This window comes from Panthera uncia, chromosome B1 (genome assembly GCF_023721935.1).
Source record: "Panthera uncia isolate 11264 chromosome B1, Puncia_PCG_1.0, whole genome shotgun sequence".
NCBI lineage: Eukaryota > Metazoa > Chordata > Mammalia > Carnivora > Felidae > Panthera > Panthera uncia.
This window is the reverse complement of record NC_064811.1, coordinates 166,972,565-166,990,480: the sequence shown is the minus strand read 5'-3', so window position 1 is coordinate 166,990,480 and position 17,916 is coordinate 166,972,565. Positions and strand designations below refer to the sequence as shown.

At 48.7% G+C, this 17,916-nt stretch overlaps 1 protein-coding gene across 1 annotated transcript; it reads left to right on the top strand.

Annotated features, from left to right (window-relative positions):
- Positions 1-13,159: 13,159 nt before the first annotated feature.
- NKX3-1 (NK3 homeobox 1) lies at positions 13,160-16,124 on the top strand. Its single transcript, XM_049631590.1, has 2 exons — positions 13,160-13,492; positions 14,582-16,124. The coding sequence occupies exons 1-2, from the start codon at positions 13,216-13,218 to the stop codon at positions 14,998-15,000; spliced, it is 696 nt and encodes a 231-aa protein (XP_049487547.1). The 5' UTR covers positions 13,160-13,215; the 3' UTR covers positions 15,001-16,124.
- The last annotated feature ends 1,792 nt before the right edge of the window (positions 16,125-17,916 follow it).

Below are 17,916 nucleotides of genomic sequence, written 5' to 3'. Positions count from 1 at the left end.
GCGTCGGTTATTTCTTTTTATAAAATGTGTGAAATGAATTAAATTATAGCAATTCTCTCTGCATGTGTTGATTGCTTTAAACATTTTATAATGAAAAGCCTCACATGTGTTAGGAGACAGAAACAAAAACTGACCTACGCATTGAGAGACAAGTTCTGACGTGGTCGCTAATGCAGAATTTGAGACGAGCCGTTTAGATTCTCAGTACCTCTGTTCCTCCACTTCTAAAATGCTGGTTAGGTGGGCGCCTGAGTGGCTCAGTCAGTTAAGCGTCCGACTTCGGCTCAGGTCATGATCTCAGAGTTCGTGGCTTCAAGCCCCGCATTGGGCTCTGTGCTGACAGCTCAGAGCCTGGAGCCTGCTTTTGATTCTGTGTCTCCCTCCCTTTGCCCCTCCCCTGCCCTCACTCTGTCTCTCTCTCTCTCTCTTTCCTTCAAAAATAAATAAACATAAATAAATAAGTTAATTAATTAAATGCTGGTTAAGGTCTCTCAACATTTAATTCTGTGAATTTTTAAAATGGAATACCACAGTATCTCCTGGTTCTGGACATTTCTCTGTCTCTGGCCTACCTATCTCCCTGCCTTCCAGATGATTCTCTATTTCCTCTCTTCTCCCCAAGTCCCTCCAGAGGGGGTAGAAACCTGGATAAATACATAAATGGGATGAATGGCTTTGCTGATGCCCATGGGGTACCATGAGGTGGTCTGGAAAGATCTGCCCTTCCTTCCCTGCCAAACCAGGGTGGCCATTTCCCCTATGCACTGTGAAAACACCAGGACGGCCTTGCCTCCCACAGGGGCAAGACTTGCCTCAGGCCACATATGAACCCCTGACTCAGTGACTCAATCCCTCTCCAGTGATCTGTGGCTTTATTATAATTCTCAAGAAAACGTCTGCCAGAGAAGTTCTGGTCAGCGGGTCTGGAAGAAAGCAGTTTTCTTTGTGGGACAGCCTCTCTGGGTCCCCAGGCCCCATCTAGTCACAGGCGTCGGGAGAACCCCCCGGAGAGCCAAGCGTAGCCTTACCCCCACCCCTCATCCCACAGGGCCGTGCACCTATCCCATCCCCGGAAGTTGGCTCCGCCCCCTTCTCCAACGCTCATCCTCCCTGGATACATCCTTTCAGGGCACCATCCATGACAGCCTGCTTGGTTTTATGGGGGGCATCGGGAGCTGGGGGAGTGGGTGAGAGGAGGTCTCAAATTGCTTCCAGCAGCAAGGAGTGTGGGAAGGTCAGAGCCTCCTTCCCTAGACAAACAGCCCCGGTGGGTCTCCCCATGAGGGCCTCGGTTAAGCTGTTGAACAGACCAGGCACAGAGGGACCATGGCCACCCAGTTAGTACACGGGGAAACTTCTGCAGACGCGGCCTCACAGCCTCGGGCTCTCCAGAAGCCGGCAGCCATGCAGGGACAGGGGAGGTGACCGAGGTCACCGTTAGCAAAATACTCCTGGGTTCCCATTGCCCAATAAATCTTCCCCGGCGGCTCTTCTTGGGTGATCGGCACTGGCGAGGGGCATCAGTGATGAGGTTGAGTTGTTAGCTACTAGCCAGGTTTCCCCAAATCCCAACCCACGTGGCCACCATGCAGAGAGGCCTGCGGGGGACCTGGCATTCACAGCCACAAGTTGGAGGAACAGACTTTTTAAAAAAAGTATTAGGATCGAGAGAGAGAGAGAGAGAGAGAGAGAGAGAGAGAGAGACATGCCTTTTGCAGGGACAGGATTTGAAACCTGAGTGGGTTTCCGAGTGGGATAAATGGCACAGACACACAGGAGGTCTGGAGTCTTTCAAAGGAAAAATGGAGCAGATCACGTAGGTCCACAGTGGCTCTCACGCCCCCTCATAGTATCTTCTACCTTCCCACCTAGAGCGGCTCAGAGCCCCCAGCCCTTCACTACTCAAGGGATGAAGACGGGGTCTATTTTATTTATTATTTTATTTTATTTTATTTTTGGAAGTTCTTTTTTTTCTAAGTTTATTATTTATTTTGAGAAAGACAGCGACAGTGTGAGTGGGGGAGGGACAGAGAGAGAGAGAGGGAGGGAGAGAGAAGCCCAAGCAGGCTGCCCCACTGTCAGCACAGAGCCGGATGTGGGGCTGGAACTCACGAACCGTGAGAACATGACCTGAGCTGAAACCAAGAGCCGGACGCGTAACCGACAGAGCCACCCGGGCGCCCCGAGGATGGGGTTTGGACCAGCAATGGCATCACTTGGGAGCTGGGGAGACATCCACTCTCAGGGTGCACCCAGACCCGCTGGTGCAGAGCTTGGATTTTAGCAGGACCCCTGGGCAGTCTGTGTGCACCTCACAGTCTGAGGTCAGAGCACCTTATCCCCTCCTGCCACCCTTCCCCGAGCCTGGTTTTCCTGGGCCCTGGGCTGGTCCCCTTACCTGTTTTCTCCGGCCACATCTCTCACATCCTGCAGCTCCGCACTCTGACAACCACCACTTGGAAAATTAAAGTCTGACCCATTCATGCCACTGTGCCACGGAGGGTAACTTCAAGTGTCGCCAAACTCACATAGCATTTTCACGCGAACACACACGTACCATGTTAACCCAAACATTACACAGAAACACGTGGGGTGCCGAGTGCCATCAGTGGGCTGGCGGTGCCTTTGAACCACTCTGGGGGCAGGTGCCTACGTCCAGGCTAACCTTGTGGAGGGTGGCTTAATTCATTCCCTCGCCCCTCTGCCTATAATGCTTCCATGGGAGATGCTGCGACCTGAGGACACGAGGCTACTGAACACCTGCTGTGTGCCTAGTGCCTGGTGTGGCCGGGAACAATCCGGATTAGCTCTGAGAACCTGGGCATGCCACCCTCAATCTCGGAGCTTCAGTCTCCTTATCTGTAAAAAGTGATCCTCAGTGGGCTGTATAGTGCAGATTAAATGTCTCTAGTGAGTCAGTCCAGAGTGCGCGTTCAATATATGTCAGTTTTCTCCCTGCTTTCCTGGCGCAGTGCAGGAAAAGGAGGAGCCGAGACATGGCCCTGACCTTCAATGAGGCTAATGGCAGAACTGGTAAACATGCAGTGATTAAATTCTCCAAGGCAGTAGAGGGTTAAATGCCCAAACAGGCAGCAGAGCCACGGATGAAGACTGGGGAGGTCTACAAAACCTTTTGGGTGGGGATTGAACCGGTGAAGGTAAACGAGAGACGAAAATGTACCCGGAGCATGCCTAGAGGCTTGAAGACAGGACTGGGCGGGACCCGGGTGGAAACCATGCTGGAAACAGTCAGTGGAAGCAGAAGAGAATGTCGGGGAGGAAGGGGGACAAGAGGAGGCAAGGACGTTGAGGCCCACGTGGAAGCGGTCGGAAGGCTAGGATGAAGAGTTGGGAGATGGAGTTTTTATGATGTAGATGGCGTGGTGGGAAAGAACCGCAGGACGGGACCCGAAGCCTGGTCATCTATTCAACACGCTCTCCTGTCCCTCTCTTCCCCAGTTTTAGGAGGGACTCCTAGATCCACAATTCCTATTTGCTCAGCCTCGTTGCAGTGTGCCTGGAAAAAAAAGCAAATTTGATACACTGCAGAGGTGGGGCGAGAGCTGAACATGACTAGTAGAAGTAAAGGAGCCAGCCCCGGGCAGGCTGCACGCAGGGCTCTACGGTTTTTCAGTATGTTCCTCTCAACGATGCTTAAGGGGATGTTGTTTTTTGCACCCATTTTGCATGAGGAAACTAAGGCATGCTCAGAAAAGTTAGGTGACTTGCCCAAGGTCCCACAGCTAGAGCCTACTCCATAAGCCGCTGACTTCTTCCAAAATGGCAGCCCCCTCCCCGCCCCAGCTCTTCTGGGGTTCTAAGACACACTGGAAGCTGCTTCTAAACGATTCTTTTCGCCCCGTGGGCAAAAAAGTCTTTAGTGCTCCTGCAGGGGGGGGCATGAGGATGGGGTGACAAACAGGAGCCCGTCCAGTAAGATACGGACCCAGCGTTTTAATGTTCCCATCCAGCCTGGAAGGAAAAGGAAGGGGAAAGCCCGAGTTCCAACATCACTGATCTTCCAAGAACATAGAGGAGAGTGTTTTCACACACGTCCACCCCCACACCCAGGAAAACAGGTTTAAGAATTGCTGGCACTGGGGTGCCTGGATGGCTCAGTCAGTTAAGCACCTGACTCTTGATTTCAGATCCCCACGTTGGGCTCTTCACTGACAGCACGGAGCCTGCTTGGGATTCTCTCTCTCGCTCACTCTCTCGCTCTCTCTCGGAAATATAATTTATTGTCAAATTGGCTTGCATGCAACAGCCAGTGCTCATCCCAACAAGGGCCCTCCTCAATGCCCATCACCCACTTTCCCCTCTCCCCCATCCCCCATCCCCCATCAACCCTCAGTTTGTTCTCTGTATTTAAAAGTCTTTTACAGTTTGCCTCCCTCCCTCTCTGTAACTTTTTCCCCCTTTCCCTCCCCCTTGGTCTTCTGCTAAGTTTCTCAGGATCCACATATGAGGGAAAACATGATATCTGTCCTTCTCTGACTTATTTCGCTTAGCATAATACCCTCCAGTTCCATCCACGTTGGTGCAAATGGCAGGATTTCATTCTTGCTCATTGCCAAGTAGTGTTCCATTGTATATATAGACCACATCTTCTTTATCCATTCATCAGTGGATGGACATTTAGGCTCTTTCCATAATTTGGCTATTGTTGAGAGTGCTGCTATAAACATTGGGGTACAATTGCCCCTAGGCATCAGCACTCCTGTATCTTTTGGGTCAATTCCTAGCAGTGATACTGCTGGGTCATAGGGTAGGTCTATTTTCAATTTTTTGAGGAACCTCCACACTGTTTTCCAGAGTGGCTGTACCTCTCTCTCTCTCTCTCAAAATAAATAAACAAACATTTAAAAAAAAAAAAAGCACTGTCGGCACTATACCAAGGAGGCCTATTTTACTTTTCTTTTCTTTTTTTTTTTTTTTAACGTTTATTTACTTTTGAGACAGAGAGAGACAGAGCATGAATGGGGGAGGGTCAGAGAGAGAGGGAGACACAGAATCTGAAACAGGCTCCAGGCTCTGAGCTGTCAGCACAGAGCCCGACGCGGGGCTCGAACTCACGGACCGCGAGATCATGACCTGAGCCGAAGTGGGCCGCTTAACCGACTGAGCCACCCAGGCACCCCAGGGAGGCCTATTTTATACTGAGGATGGTGGGAGTCTTTACCATGAGAAATTCAGACAGTCTTCTCTCACTGAGGCACATCTAGATCCATTAGATGTGGGGCAAGGGGCCCGGGACTGGTGGCTATAAAAGGGAAAGGGAATAAGAGAAAGGTCAACCTCCAACCATCTCCTTTCTGTCAGGAGCAGGTGGCCTTACGGAAGCAAACACTGCACCCAGACATTTACCCCTGAAGCTGTGCCACCAACCATGCTAGACCCTGGGATTGTTCCTCAACCCTCCCCACCTTCATCTGGACATTAACTGGGACTGCTACCTTCTGCGAAGTCTGATCAACCTTGTTGGCTGATGCAAGGTGTATAGTCTTTTGCATTGCGGTGGTGGTTACGGTCGACGCATCTTGTTCCTTTCTTGATCTTCTTGTCTTCCAGAATCAGCAAAGCCAACATCAAGTGTCTTCATGGAAGACACACATCATGATGTATGGAGACAGAGCATCCGCTGGGTGTGGCTACTCCCAGAGGCCTTGCAACAGATTTTAAAAGAAAAATGGCGCTGTGAAAACGGTGCGTGCCAGCAAAGCATTTTCTATTAACCCTGTTTGTTATTGTTTGTATTTTGTGATAGTCGGACGCCTTGGGGCCTTGACGACCTGGGGAGGGCCAGTCACTCTCGGGGTTAGCAAATTCCCAGGAATGGCAAACAACTTGCCTGCCAGCGTGAATTGCAAACCAACCAATCCTGAGCCCATATCCCCAACCCCCTCTGTTCTCCAGCTGTCGCCCACCAAGCCAATATCCTTCCTGCCCCAAATCCCCCCAGGGCCAGGTACCAGACAAGTAGAGACCATCCCTAGAACCCAGAGCCTGCTGAAATGACTGAAACCATCCAACCCTAAGCCTTTCCCATTCCATCCCACAAAAACCACAATAAAGGCTTGAGTCCATGCTGTCCCCTTGCCCTCGCTGCCTCCCGACCCCGGTGATTTCCCAGGTGGCCCTACACTGTGTCACGCCTCCTGTTATTAGGGACCTGTGAGTATAAACCCTCCCTTCACGACAGTCATTTATTTATTTATTTATTTTGACTTTTAATGTTTATTTAATTTATTTTGAGAGAAAGGGTGGGAGCAGGGGAGGAGCAGAGATAGGGGGAGAGAAAGAATCGCAAGCAAGCTCTGCACTGTCCGCGCAGAGCCCGACGTGGGGCTCGAACTCACAAACTATGAGATCATGACCTGAGCCGAAATCAAGAGTCAGATGGTTAACCAACTGAGCCAGCCACCCAGGCGCCCCATGACAGGCATTTCTGTGTCTGCATGTGTTACCATACATACTTGCCTAAAACAAATCCCGGGGACATTTTAAAACACATTTTATACAGGACAATTCTTTTTTTCCTTAACTTTATTTATTAACTTGGAGAGAGAGAGCACGGAGAAGGGACAGAGAGAGAGGGAGAAAGGGAATCCCAAGCAGAATCCACACTGTCAGCGCAGAGCCCAGTGTGGGGCTCAGACTCACGAACCTTAAGATCATGACCTGAGACAAAGTCAAGAGTCAGCTGCTTAACTAACTGAGCCACCTGGCGCCCCTATACAGGACAATTCTATAAACTCTGCTCCCACTTTCCATTCTGGAAGGTGGCACTGGAGGCAGGAAGGGGTCTGCAGAGGCATGGAAGGTGATACAATGGAAATGTTGGTGCCAGGAGTTCATGAGCCTGGACTTTTAGTTATAGTTCCATGGTCTCTGTAAACCTCAGGTTCTTCCCTAGAAAACCAAAAAATTATATTAGATGATTCCAAACTCTCAGCATCTTTGGATCTAGACGGCTTCTCATGTTAATTTTTGAGATAGAAAGGGAGAGACAGAGACAGAGCGTGGGTGGGGTAGGGGCAGACAGAGAGGGAGACACAGAATCCGAAGCAGGTTCCAGGCTCCGAGCTGTCAGCACAGAGCCTGATGCGGGGCTCGAACTCACAAACTGCGAGATCATGACCTGAGCCAAAGTCAGAGGCTTAACTGACTGAGCCACCCAGCTCCCCCAAATCTAGATGGCTTCTAAAATCTGTTAAAGGAGCAACATATGAATGCTTATACTATAATATGAAGTTGGAAGGAAAAAACAGGATACAAAATCACGCGTATCCTACAACAGAATATGGCTGAAGAAAATATACAAGAAGGACTTTTTTTTTAATGTTTATTTCTGAGAGAGAGAGAGCGTGAGCACAGGCATGCAGGGGAGGGGCAGAGAGTGAGGGAGAGAGAGGATCCCAAGCAGGCTCGTTGTGTCTGCACAGAGCCTAACTCGGGGCTCAAACTCACAAACCATGAGATCAGGACCTCAGCCAAAATCTAGAATCAGATGCTTAACCAACTGAGCCCCACAAAAAGGGCAATTTTAATAAAGGGATGGAAATTATGGGTCTAAATGTATATTTCAATTTTTTAAATAAAGGTCTCAAAGTTCATATCAAAACAGATGGTGGGGTGCCTGGGTGGCTAAGTCGGTTAAGCATCCGACTCTTGGTTTCAGCTCAGGTCATGATCTCACAGCTCTTGAATTCGAGCCCCACGTTGGGCTCTGTGCTAACAACTTGGGATTCCCTCTTTCTCCCTCTCTCTCTACCTCTCCCCTGCTTGTGGCCTCTCTCAAAATAAATAAAAAACAAAACAAAACAGAGCTGGGAATCCTCTCTTCATTTCTGCGTCCTTCTGTAAATGCCTCTGCATTCATCTCTAGAAGGCGGAAGTCCAGAATGGGACTAATTGGGCTAAAATCAAGCTGCCAGAAGAGCTGCATTTCTTCTAGAGGCTCCAGAGGAGAATCTGTTTCTTGCCTTTTCCAGCTTCTAGAGGCCTCCTCCATTCAATGGCTCAGGTTCCCCTTCCATCTTCAAAGTCAGCAAAGTGAGTCTTTCTCCCTTCCCGTCACTGTGATCTTGCTTTGGTGTCACATCTCCTTCTCTGGCTCAGACTCTCTTGCCTCCTTTGATTTGTAAGAACTCTGTGATCACACTGGGCCCACTGGGAAGATCCAGAATAACCTTCCCATCTCAAGGTCAGCTGATTAGCAATTTTACTGCCATCTGCAGCCTTAGCTCCCTTCTGTTGTGTGTATGGCACGTTGACAAGTTCTGGGGGCACCTGGCTGGCTCAGTCGGTTAAGCGGCCGGCTCTTGGGTTTGGCTCAGGTCATGATCTTGTAGTTCGTGAATGTGAGCCCTGCACTGAGCTCTGCACTGACAGTGCGGAGCCAACTTGGGATTCTCTCTCTCCCTGTCTCTCTGACCTTCCCCCGCTTGTTTTCGTGCTCTCTCTCTCTCTCAAAAATAAATAAACGTTGATGAACATGGATGCAAAAATCCTCAATAAGATATTAGGCAACCGGATCCAACAATACATTAAAAAAATTCTTCACCACGACCAAGTGGGATTTATACCTGGGATGCAGGGCTGGTTTAATATCCGCAAAACAATTAACGTGATTCCTCACATCAATAAAAGAAAGGACAAGAACCATATGATCCTCTCAATAGATGCAGAGAAAGCATTTGACAAAATACAACACCCTTTCTTGATAAAAACCCTCAAAAAAGTAAGGATAGAAGGAGCATACCTTGAGATCACAAGAGCCACATACGAGCTACCTAACATTAATATCATCCTCAATGGGGAAAAACTAACAGCTTTCCCCCTATGGTCAGGAACAAGACAGGGATGTCCACTCTCGCCACTGTTATTCAACATAGTATTGAAAGTCTTAGCCTCTGCAGTCAGACAACACAAAGAAATAAAAAGCATCCAAATAGGCCAGGAGGAGGTCAAACTGTCACTCTTCGCAGATGACATGATACTCTATATGGAAAACCCAAAAGATTCCACCAAAAATAAACGTTAAAAAAAAAAAAAAAAAGCTCCAGAGATTTGGAGGGGGACATGCGGAGAGCGGGTATTATTTGTCTCTGAATTCTATTCCATCTAAAGTGTCCTAATGCAACTCTTTTGTGTCTTCCTGATTGCCCTTACTCATTGTCACCTGTGTCACGGCCATGGCAAGGGGAGAAGGGCAGACCTTACACTGATTTGCCTTGGGGCCTTGCCGTCCCTTATGGATAATGCTGCCAGCCTGGGAGATGCCTCCCAGTGCCTAAAGCTGGACATCCAGCCAGCAAACATTTATTGAGCACCTTCTGTGTGTCTGATCTAAGCCAGGTGTTAGGGACAGTACGGATATGAGGATGATATCGTTCCTAGGCAAGGAGCTCACCGTCTAATAAAGGAGAAGACCCCTCCACATAAACATCCCAAGTACAAAGCACAAAAGGAAGGCCCCATGAAGCGATTTGAGGGAGAGTGCTGTGAGCGGTGTCCCCATTCCAAAGGGACATCTGAGACCTGAGGTGGCAGAGATGGAGGTGGTGAGCTCAGCTTCCATTCTACAGTTTTAATTTCTGAAATTGTACATTAGCAGAAGGAAATGCCCCCTAGTGAGATATTCACATCCTTTTAGGTGCATTCTACGTGCAAAAAATGCTCAAATGTAAAATATCATTTAGACAACTTGTAACCATTCTTTTTTTTTCCTTTACACAATGGTTTATTCTATAACATTATTTTGCAACTTGAATCAGTCTCTGACAAACTCGAGGAGATTTTCCCAAGTAGTACAATGTATACTTGTATATTTCTAGGGTAAATGTCTAAACATGGAATGGCTGTGTCAAAAGATATGACCAGTTTTAATTCCGACAGATTTTGACAAGTTGTCGTCCAAATTTAACAAGCTGATCCACTTTTCCTCCAACTTGGCATGGAAACAACTTCCTCCACACTCCGCCCCCCACAACAACACTGCACGTTATCCGCCTTCTTAACTTCTACCAATCCGATAGGTGGAAAAAGGGTATATCAATGTGGTTTCAATTTGCATGTCTCCAATGATGAATGTGGGGAAACCTTTTTAGTTTAATATACGCCTGTTTATGTTTTAAATTTTTGAGCCATCTGGGGTTTAGTTTGTTATAAGAAGAGAATGTTATTTTTTTCCAAATGGCAGGACTAGTTATTCAATAATTCACATTTCCTCCACTGATTTGAAATGCCACCCAGCTCTAGATTTTAACAATTTCACCTCCACCTCCATTTCACACCATAGGCAAAAATAAACTTAGAATGGATTGTGGATCTTAAAATAAAATACAAAACTTAGAGAAGATAACATAGGAGAGCGTCTTCAGTAGTAGGGGTAAGCAGGTAATTCTCAGGTATGACACCAACGGCAAAATATGTAAAATGAATAAATCAGTAAGTTGGAGTCTACCAACATAAAAAAACCTCTTGTGCTGTGAAATATTCTGTTTAAGTGATGAAAAGACAAGCCGGAAATGGGGAGAAAATCTTCGCAAACCACAGAGTCAACAAAGGCCCACATAGAGAATATATAAAGAATTATTAAGGGGTGCCTGGGTGGCTCAGTCGGTTAAGCGTCTGACTTCGGCTCAGGTCACGATCTCGCAGTCCGTGGGTTCGAGCCCCGCGTTGGGCTCTGTGCTGACAGCTCAGAGCCTGGAGCCTGTTTCAGATTCTGTGTCTCCCTCTCTCTCTGACCCTCCCCCATTCATGCTCTGTCTCTCTCTGTCTCAAAAATAAATAAACGTTAAAAAAAATTAAAAAAAAAAATTATTAAAACCCCAAAGAACTGAACAAATATTTCACCAAAGAGGAGATATGGATGGCAAAGGAGCACGTGAAAAGATGTTCAATATCACTAGCCATTTGGGAAATGCAAGCTAAACATTAAAAACCGTAGTGAGATATCACCTCACACCTCCTAAAATGGCTAAGATAAAAAACAGTGATAATGCCAAATGCTGATGAGGATATGTAGAAGCTGGAACTCTCATATTTTGCTGGTGGAAATCAAAAGTGGTATAACCACTGGGGAAAACAGGTTAGTAGCTTCTTACAAAACTAGATGTGCAATTACCACGTGACCCAGCAGTTGCCGCCCCGGGTATTTATCCCAGAGAAACGAAAACTCATGTTCGACATGAAAAGCTGTGCATGACTGTTCACAGCACCTTCGTTCATACCAGAGAAAAAAACGGAAACACATCGACTGTCCCTCAGTGGGTGGATGGTCGAACAAACTCAGGGAGATCCACACAGTGAAATACTATCCAGCAATAAGAAAGTATTAACTATTAACAACAATATATGCAACAAGTGGGCCTCAGAGACATCACTTAATGATAAAAGCCAGTTGCAAAAGGTTACATTGATACGATGTTTGGTTCCACTTGTGTAACATTCTCTGAATGGTTAACCTATAGAGATGAAGAACAGATTAGTGGTTGCTGAGGGTCAGAGATGGACAGAAGGGGCTTGGATACACAAACACGAAGAGATAGCACAGGAAGTTCTTGTGTGGTGATGGAACAATTTTAGATCTTGATGGTAGCATTACAGGAATCTATACATGTCATAAAATTGCATAGAGCTAGACACACACAAAAACGAACGCAGGTTTTAAAATGATGAAAATAAAATAACGTCTGTAGTTAACGGTAATGCACTGATGTCAACTTCCTGGTTTTGATATCATACTGCAGTTACATAATATGTCATTGGGTGGACCCGGGAGTACTAATTTTGCAAACTCCTGTAAATCTGTAATATTGCAAAAGAAAATGTTTGAACTTTTTTTTTTTTTTGAAATGAAAAAAAAATGAGAGAAGAAGACCGTATTTGCCAAAGACCTTCCCCTTATACAGACAGCGTGGTTCTCTTTGGCGGTTGCTTTATCCACAATGGCCTACTCCCTCTCTTTCCTCCCCAGACACTCCACATGACCCCCTTGTGAAGTTTCCAGTGGAATGCTAGGTGCCTTAGATCAGGAGGTACAGAAAAGTTGCATACATAAAAATAGTTCAGAAGAACACCAGCATACCAGATTCTTCAACTGTTAATATTTAACTCATTCACTTTATCAGATGGCATCTATCCATCAACCTATATCATTGTTTCTGAATCCTTTCAGGCTGTTTCTTCCACCGTGGGCCTCCCCCTAAGCACTTTCATGTTTATTTCCCAAGAATATTCTCTTACACAGTCACAGTACTTACTATTCATTTCAGTAATTGTTTTTCTTTTCTTTTTTTTTTAATTTAAGTTTTAGTTGGTTAACATACAATGAAATATTGGTTTCAGGAGTAGACTTTCCAGTGACTCATCACTTACATACAACACCCAGGGCTCCTCACAAGTGCCCTCCTTAATACACATCACCCACTCACCTCCCTCCAGCAACCCTGCTAGTCCTGTCTTTAAGAGTCTCCCGTGGTTTATTTCCCTCTTTTTTTCACCTCCCGTATGTTCACCTGTTTTGTTTCTGAAATTCCACATGTGAGAATCTCAGTAAATTTAACACTGATTCAATACTTTAATCGATCGTCCTTATTCCACTTTCATCAACGGCCCCAATAACGTCCAGTACAGAATCCAGCCTGGGGTCGGGTGCAGCACTGAGTTGTCCTGTCCCTTTGAAAGCCTTAGGAGATCCAGTTTTGCTACCGATCTCTCCTTGTCACGGGCCCCCAGAAATTGCGTCTGTAAACCGGGTCGTAGTAATTTCACCACCCTTCGTGAGCAAAGGCGCTTTAACAATCTATGAGAGCTAAATCGGGTCTGTCTCTTCTGCATCATCCTTCCCCAGGTCTAAACTTCCGATGTGGGTCGGAGCAGAGCAGACCCTCTTTGGTGCTCATTCGGAGCCAGCGGAAAGATCGCAGGGCAGAGGGATGCAGGCCAAGGGCGAGGAGAAGGAATTGGGGGAGGAATCCTCCTGGGCAGCGGTGACGGAGACCCCGCGAGGGACTCCCCTCTCCACCCCCTCACCTGGAGCGCCGGCGGCCAATCCGCGGCTGGGCCCGGCTGGCCGCGGCCAATGGGAAGGCGGCGCGGCGCGCTCCCCCGGGGCTATAAGTGCGCCGGGGAGGCGGAAAGTGAAAGTGGTGCGGACGCCGCGGACGCAGCTGACGCCGCCGGGGCTGCAGCCGAGCCGCCGGGATGCTCAGGGTTCCGGAGCCGCGGCCCAGGGAGGCGGGGGCGGCCGGCCAGTCCAAGCCGCTCACCTCCTTCTTCATCCAGGACATCCTGCGGGACGGCGCGGAGCGGCGCGGCGGCCACACGGGCAGCCCGCAGCCCCCGTGCCAGCCGGACGCGCGGCGAGAGCTGGAGCCGGAGCCCGAGGGAGGAAGAGGCGGCGCTGGGGCGCCGGAGGACGAGTGGGGCGCCCGGCCGCGCGCTGCGCAGGAGGCCGACAAGCCGGCGGCGAGCGAGCCAGGTGAGGCGGCCGGGCTGGGCCAGGGTGCGGTCTCGCAGGAGGGGCGGGCCGGCCTGGGGGCCGCTAGGGCGCGAGGGCGGGTCCGAGGCGGGAAGGGCGCAGCCCCGGCTGCAGGGATGCGGGGCCCCGCGGCGACAGGCCAAGGGACCCCACCGCCTCCCGCCGCGGGCGCGCCTCGGAAATTAACCCCGAGCCCGGCCGTCCGAGCGGCGCAGGGTTTTTGCATGGGCTGGACTCGCCGGGCACGGCGCTCTCAGCCCCGCGGGCTCTGGCGCCCCGGGCTCCCCTGCGAGCGCGCGCACCGCGTCCCCAGCCCCAGAGTCCCCGGTGAAAAACCCGCCACCCGCCCCCAGCCACCGCGCGACCCTCGATCGGCGCCCGCCCCTCACTGCCTCTTGGCAGTTACGATTACTACCGTATAACAAATAACTGATCGCAACTTACTAATATCAATAAATTAGGGTTTGACCAGGGAAGACCCCCTCTGCTTCCCAATTCCATGGGCAATAAAACTAAGTTTGGAAGGCCCCTCGGGCCTTCAGGAAATATAACACCATTGGACACCTCTAAACTACTCTTTTTTCCTTTCCTGTCACTTCGGATGAGGCATCCTACAGGCTTGTTTAGAAAAAAGGGGACTCAAGTCAGAGAATGAACTTGTCCTTAGCCCCCGCCACCTCTCCTATAGCGCTGACCCTCTCCTGCCACCTGGAAGTTAACACTGATGTCTTTGGGTCCTGCTTTACCAGGTGTTTTCTTTCTGTGTGTTGCCTGGGTCCCTTCTCCCACCTCAATACACTGATCCAGGACCCCGTTTAATTCTGCTGGACGATATGGCAGGAAGTTCCACCACTAACCTCTCCTAACTTTGGGTTCTTGATGACTATTAGAAAACGAATACATAATATACGGATTCAGTCACTCCCTACTAGGGAGAGTTCCTTAGTCATGTGAAGAAAGTGAAATGTATCCAAGATGACACTGGGCCGTTTGTTCACTACCACGGAGATAAGGGTGTATTGAATTCCGTTCTCTACCCTCTAACATGTAACCTTTTCCTTCCCATCCCTCCTTCTCCCTTCTCTCCAGATGGACACTTTGAGGCTTATCTATTGGACTATGAAAACAGTGCAGGCGCCTTGCCAAGCCTTCCCCAAACCCCGAAGCAGCCACAGAAGCGCTCTCGAGCCGCCTTCTCCCACACTCAGGTCATTGAGTTAGAGAGGAAGTTCAGCCACCAGAAGTATCTGTCAGCTCCTGAAAGGGCTCACCTGGCCAAGAACCTCAAGCTCACTGAGACCCAAGTGAAAATATGGTTCCAGAACAGACGCTATAAGACCAAGCGAAAGCAACTCACTTCGGACCTGGGAGGCCTGGAGAAGCACTCCTCCCTGCCGGCTCTGAAAGAGGAGGGTTTATCTCAAGCCTCCCTCATCTCCATGTGTAACAGCTACCCTTACTACCCCTACCTGTACTGCTTGGGAGGCTGGAACCCGGCTTTCTGGTAATGCCAGCTCAGATGACAATCACGAATGATCAAAAAACACTGCCTTCCCCAGCGTGTCTCTCTGGATGGCAAAAGGGACCAGGCTCAGGGAGGACAGAGGAGGAAGAGGTATGCAGGCCGAAATTGTTAGAGGTTTGCATGGACATCCTAGGTTCTTCACTGGGGGGGCTAGTGAAAGATCTGGGACAGTGACTAATATCCAGATGGCTCCCTAACACATAAAATGGGCCATTTTTGCTCTTAAAGACCTGCGTGAAGTGGGGAGGGACAAAGTCTAGTGCTGTCTCTAGCACTTTCTATTTCCGTATGAGCAGTCCCCATCACTTCCGAGGATGTTGTTTCAACTCCATCCTCTTGTGTAACTGAGCATCAGCCTGGAGGGATGCAAACCTGAAGGGAAACAGGATGGCCAGGATGAAGGTGTCACCTCCTGAATCCTGAATCACACCTAAGTTCAAAAACCTCTCGTTGGCCTTGGTTTACAACGAAGGTTTCTCCCTGTCCCTGTGGGAGAGTGGAAGCCAGAGGCTCTTACAGAGAAACCGGTCCTGCTCAGCACAGATCGGCATGGGATATGGAGATGGGTAGGAGGAGGTGAAAATATAAGCTTCTTATTATTCCTTTTTAAGTAACACGCCAACCTTAAGTATTCACAGGGTGGCCCAAGTAGAACAGGAAGCACTCACCGTGGTTTTAGGACAAGCTGTATAAACAGAACTCTGCTGCAAGGGGTGGGCCCGGGCCAGAAGAGTCTCCACATGTCTGAGACAGCAGCCTGCGGAGGGCCCTCAGCACTGCTGCTGGGCGGCATTACATTTTTATTAATAAAGGTTCAATAAAAGCCTCCCCTGGACCTTTTTTGCCCTCAACCTGAGAATTCGAACGAGAAATTTCCTGGAGTTTTCGGGCTGTAATTCAGACTACATCATGGCAGATCACATAATCCTTTTCCTGTAAACTCCTGTCCTCCCTCCCTTCTTTTATTTTTTGTTCCTTCTCCACAACAATCACCCGCTGAAGGGCTTCTTTTAAGTCCAGACTTTTAGTCTGGCTGCACCTAACATATACACCTTCCTTATTTAGCCTGAGATCTGGTCTTTATCCCCCCCCCCCCCCCCCCCCCCAAAAGGCTTTATCTCTCCTGGGGTTAAAAAAAAAAAAATAGTGGAGGGGGCTGGAGATTCTGATTTGGCTAAAAGACATGCATTTTTTTTTTTAACTAGCAATTATTTTTTTAAAAATACAACATTAAATCCCAAATCCTATTTAAAGACTCGACAGCTCTAAAAGGTCACTGCTACCTTTATAAACTTTCTGGTGGCTCTGTTGTTACAGTTCAAAGTCTGACAGCCCTCTGGGATCCCCAGAGGAGAAGGCAGAGAAGGTAAGAGGTGTTGGGCTTTCAGACACAAAGAGAACAAAATGAAGAACCGGGCATCGTTGAGCCGTCCGGTGGAAATACAGGGTTCACGGGCAGGGTACAGAGAAAAGGCAGCTGGCACCTTAGGGAGCTGGGTCCCCAGCCACAAGCTGAGGGGGCACTTTGCCAGAAGGGGCTCAGAGAAAGGAAACAGTTTTCAAAACATTATAGTGGCGTCCATCACCAGACAATGAAACTGTCCAAATACTTCGGGAACTGCGTTTAATGCCTATAAAGAATGGGTCCCCCAAAAGAGACAACTAGTGACTTCAGCAAGAATGAGAAGAAGGCAAAGAAGAAATTGGGCCACCCTTCTGTTCCCACCCGATTGTTTAAGGTGACCTGGCAGAGGGGAGACATCAGAGTAAAAGAAGCCAGTTACTAATGAGGTACCCTGAGGCCTGGAAATCTCTTGATCCCACTACTTAATTCTGTTTAGTGAGAAACCATTCAATTTCCTCCTATTAAAAGGGCCGATTTACTGTTGGTGGCAAAACTGCCAGAGTTGATAGAAAGTTGGCCCGTTTCACCCCATTTTCTACCGTTTGGGCTCCACGTTGAAATACTGTTAAATGCTCGGCTGCTGACAAGTACTCGGGGCACAGCCAGCGGACTGGCCTAGATTGCTTGCTCCGTTCACATGTCTTTTAAGAGAAGCATTTAGTGCTCACTCCCTGCTCAGTACCCACTCTCGCCCATCCTCTCCATTTACTTCTTTTAACCTGCTGTTCTACAAATACTGAACGTTGTACCACAATGGCGTGCTGTGTTGCAAAAAAAAAAAAAAGTCTTTGTTTAAGGTCATTTGGTCTGTGAATCCGTCTTGCTTTTCCTCCACTGGAGCAAGGCACTCACCCACATCTGAACTGGTGGAACAAGCACTTGAAGAACTCCCGTTGGGTACCTGGTGGGTGAACGCGAGGGCGCCCCTGACCACTTCACCCAGACAGCCTGTTTTTCGCTTCGCACGTTAGTTTGGATTCTCTGACCCTGCTGCAGTCTGTGATGGGAAAGCCTGTGACTTGACATTTAGTAAAGAACCCCAGCCAAACTTTATTTTTCTATGTATTTTTTTTTCCAACATGAGTGTTTTTAAAATAAAGTACTGTGACTTTATTAGACCTATTTGCGTGTGGTTTGAGCTTGACCTATTTGAGGTCAATAGGTTTGACCTGTTTGAGCTTGCACACTTGGGGTTACCGTGTTCTCCCTCCCTCAGCCCGCCTGACAAATCTAAGGAGACCAAATAATCAAAGACGGTAGCTTAGCCAATGGCAGATGACGGGCGTTTTTTATAAATGCACTGCCCATCCACACGCACACACACGCGCACGCACACACACGCACGCGCACGCGCGCGCACGCACCCTGGTAAATCCTGTGGAAAGGGAAGAAATTGATGCCTTCGGTTTAAAAATCACCTGCTCCAGCCCCCGCCCTTTCGGTTAAATAGAGAGCCTCAGGTACTTACACGCATTTCTGGAAGACCCTGAAGGG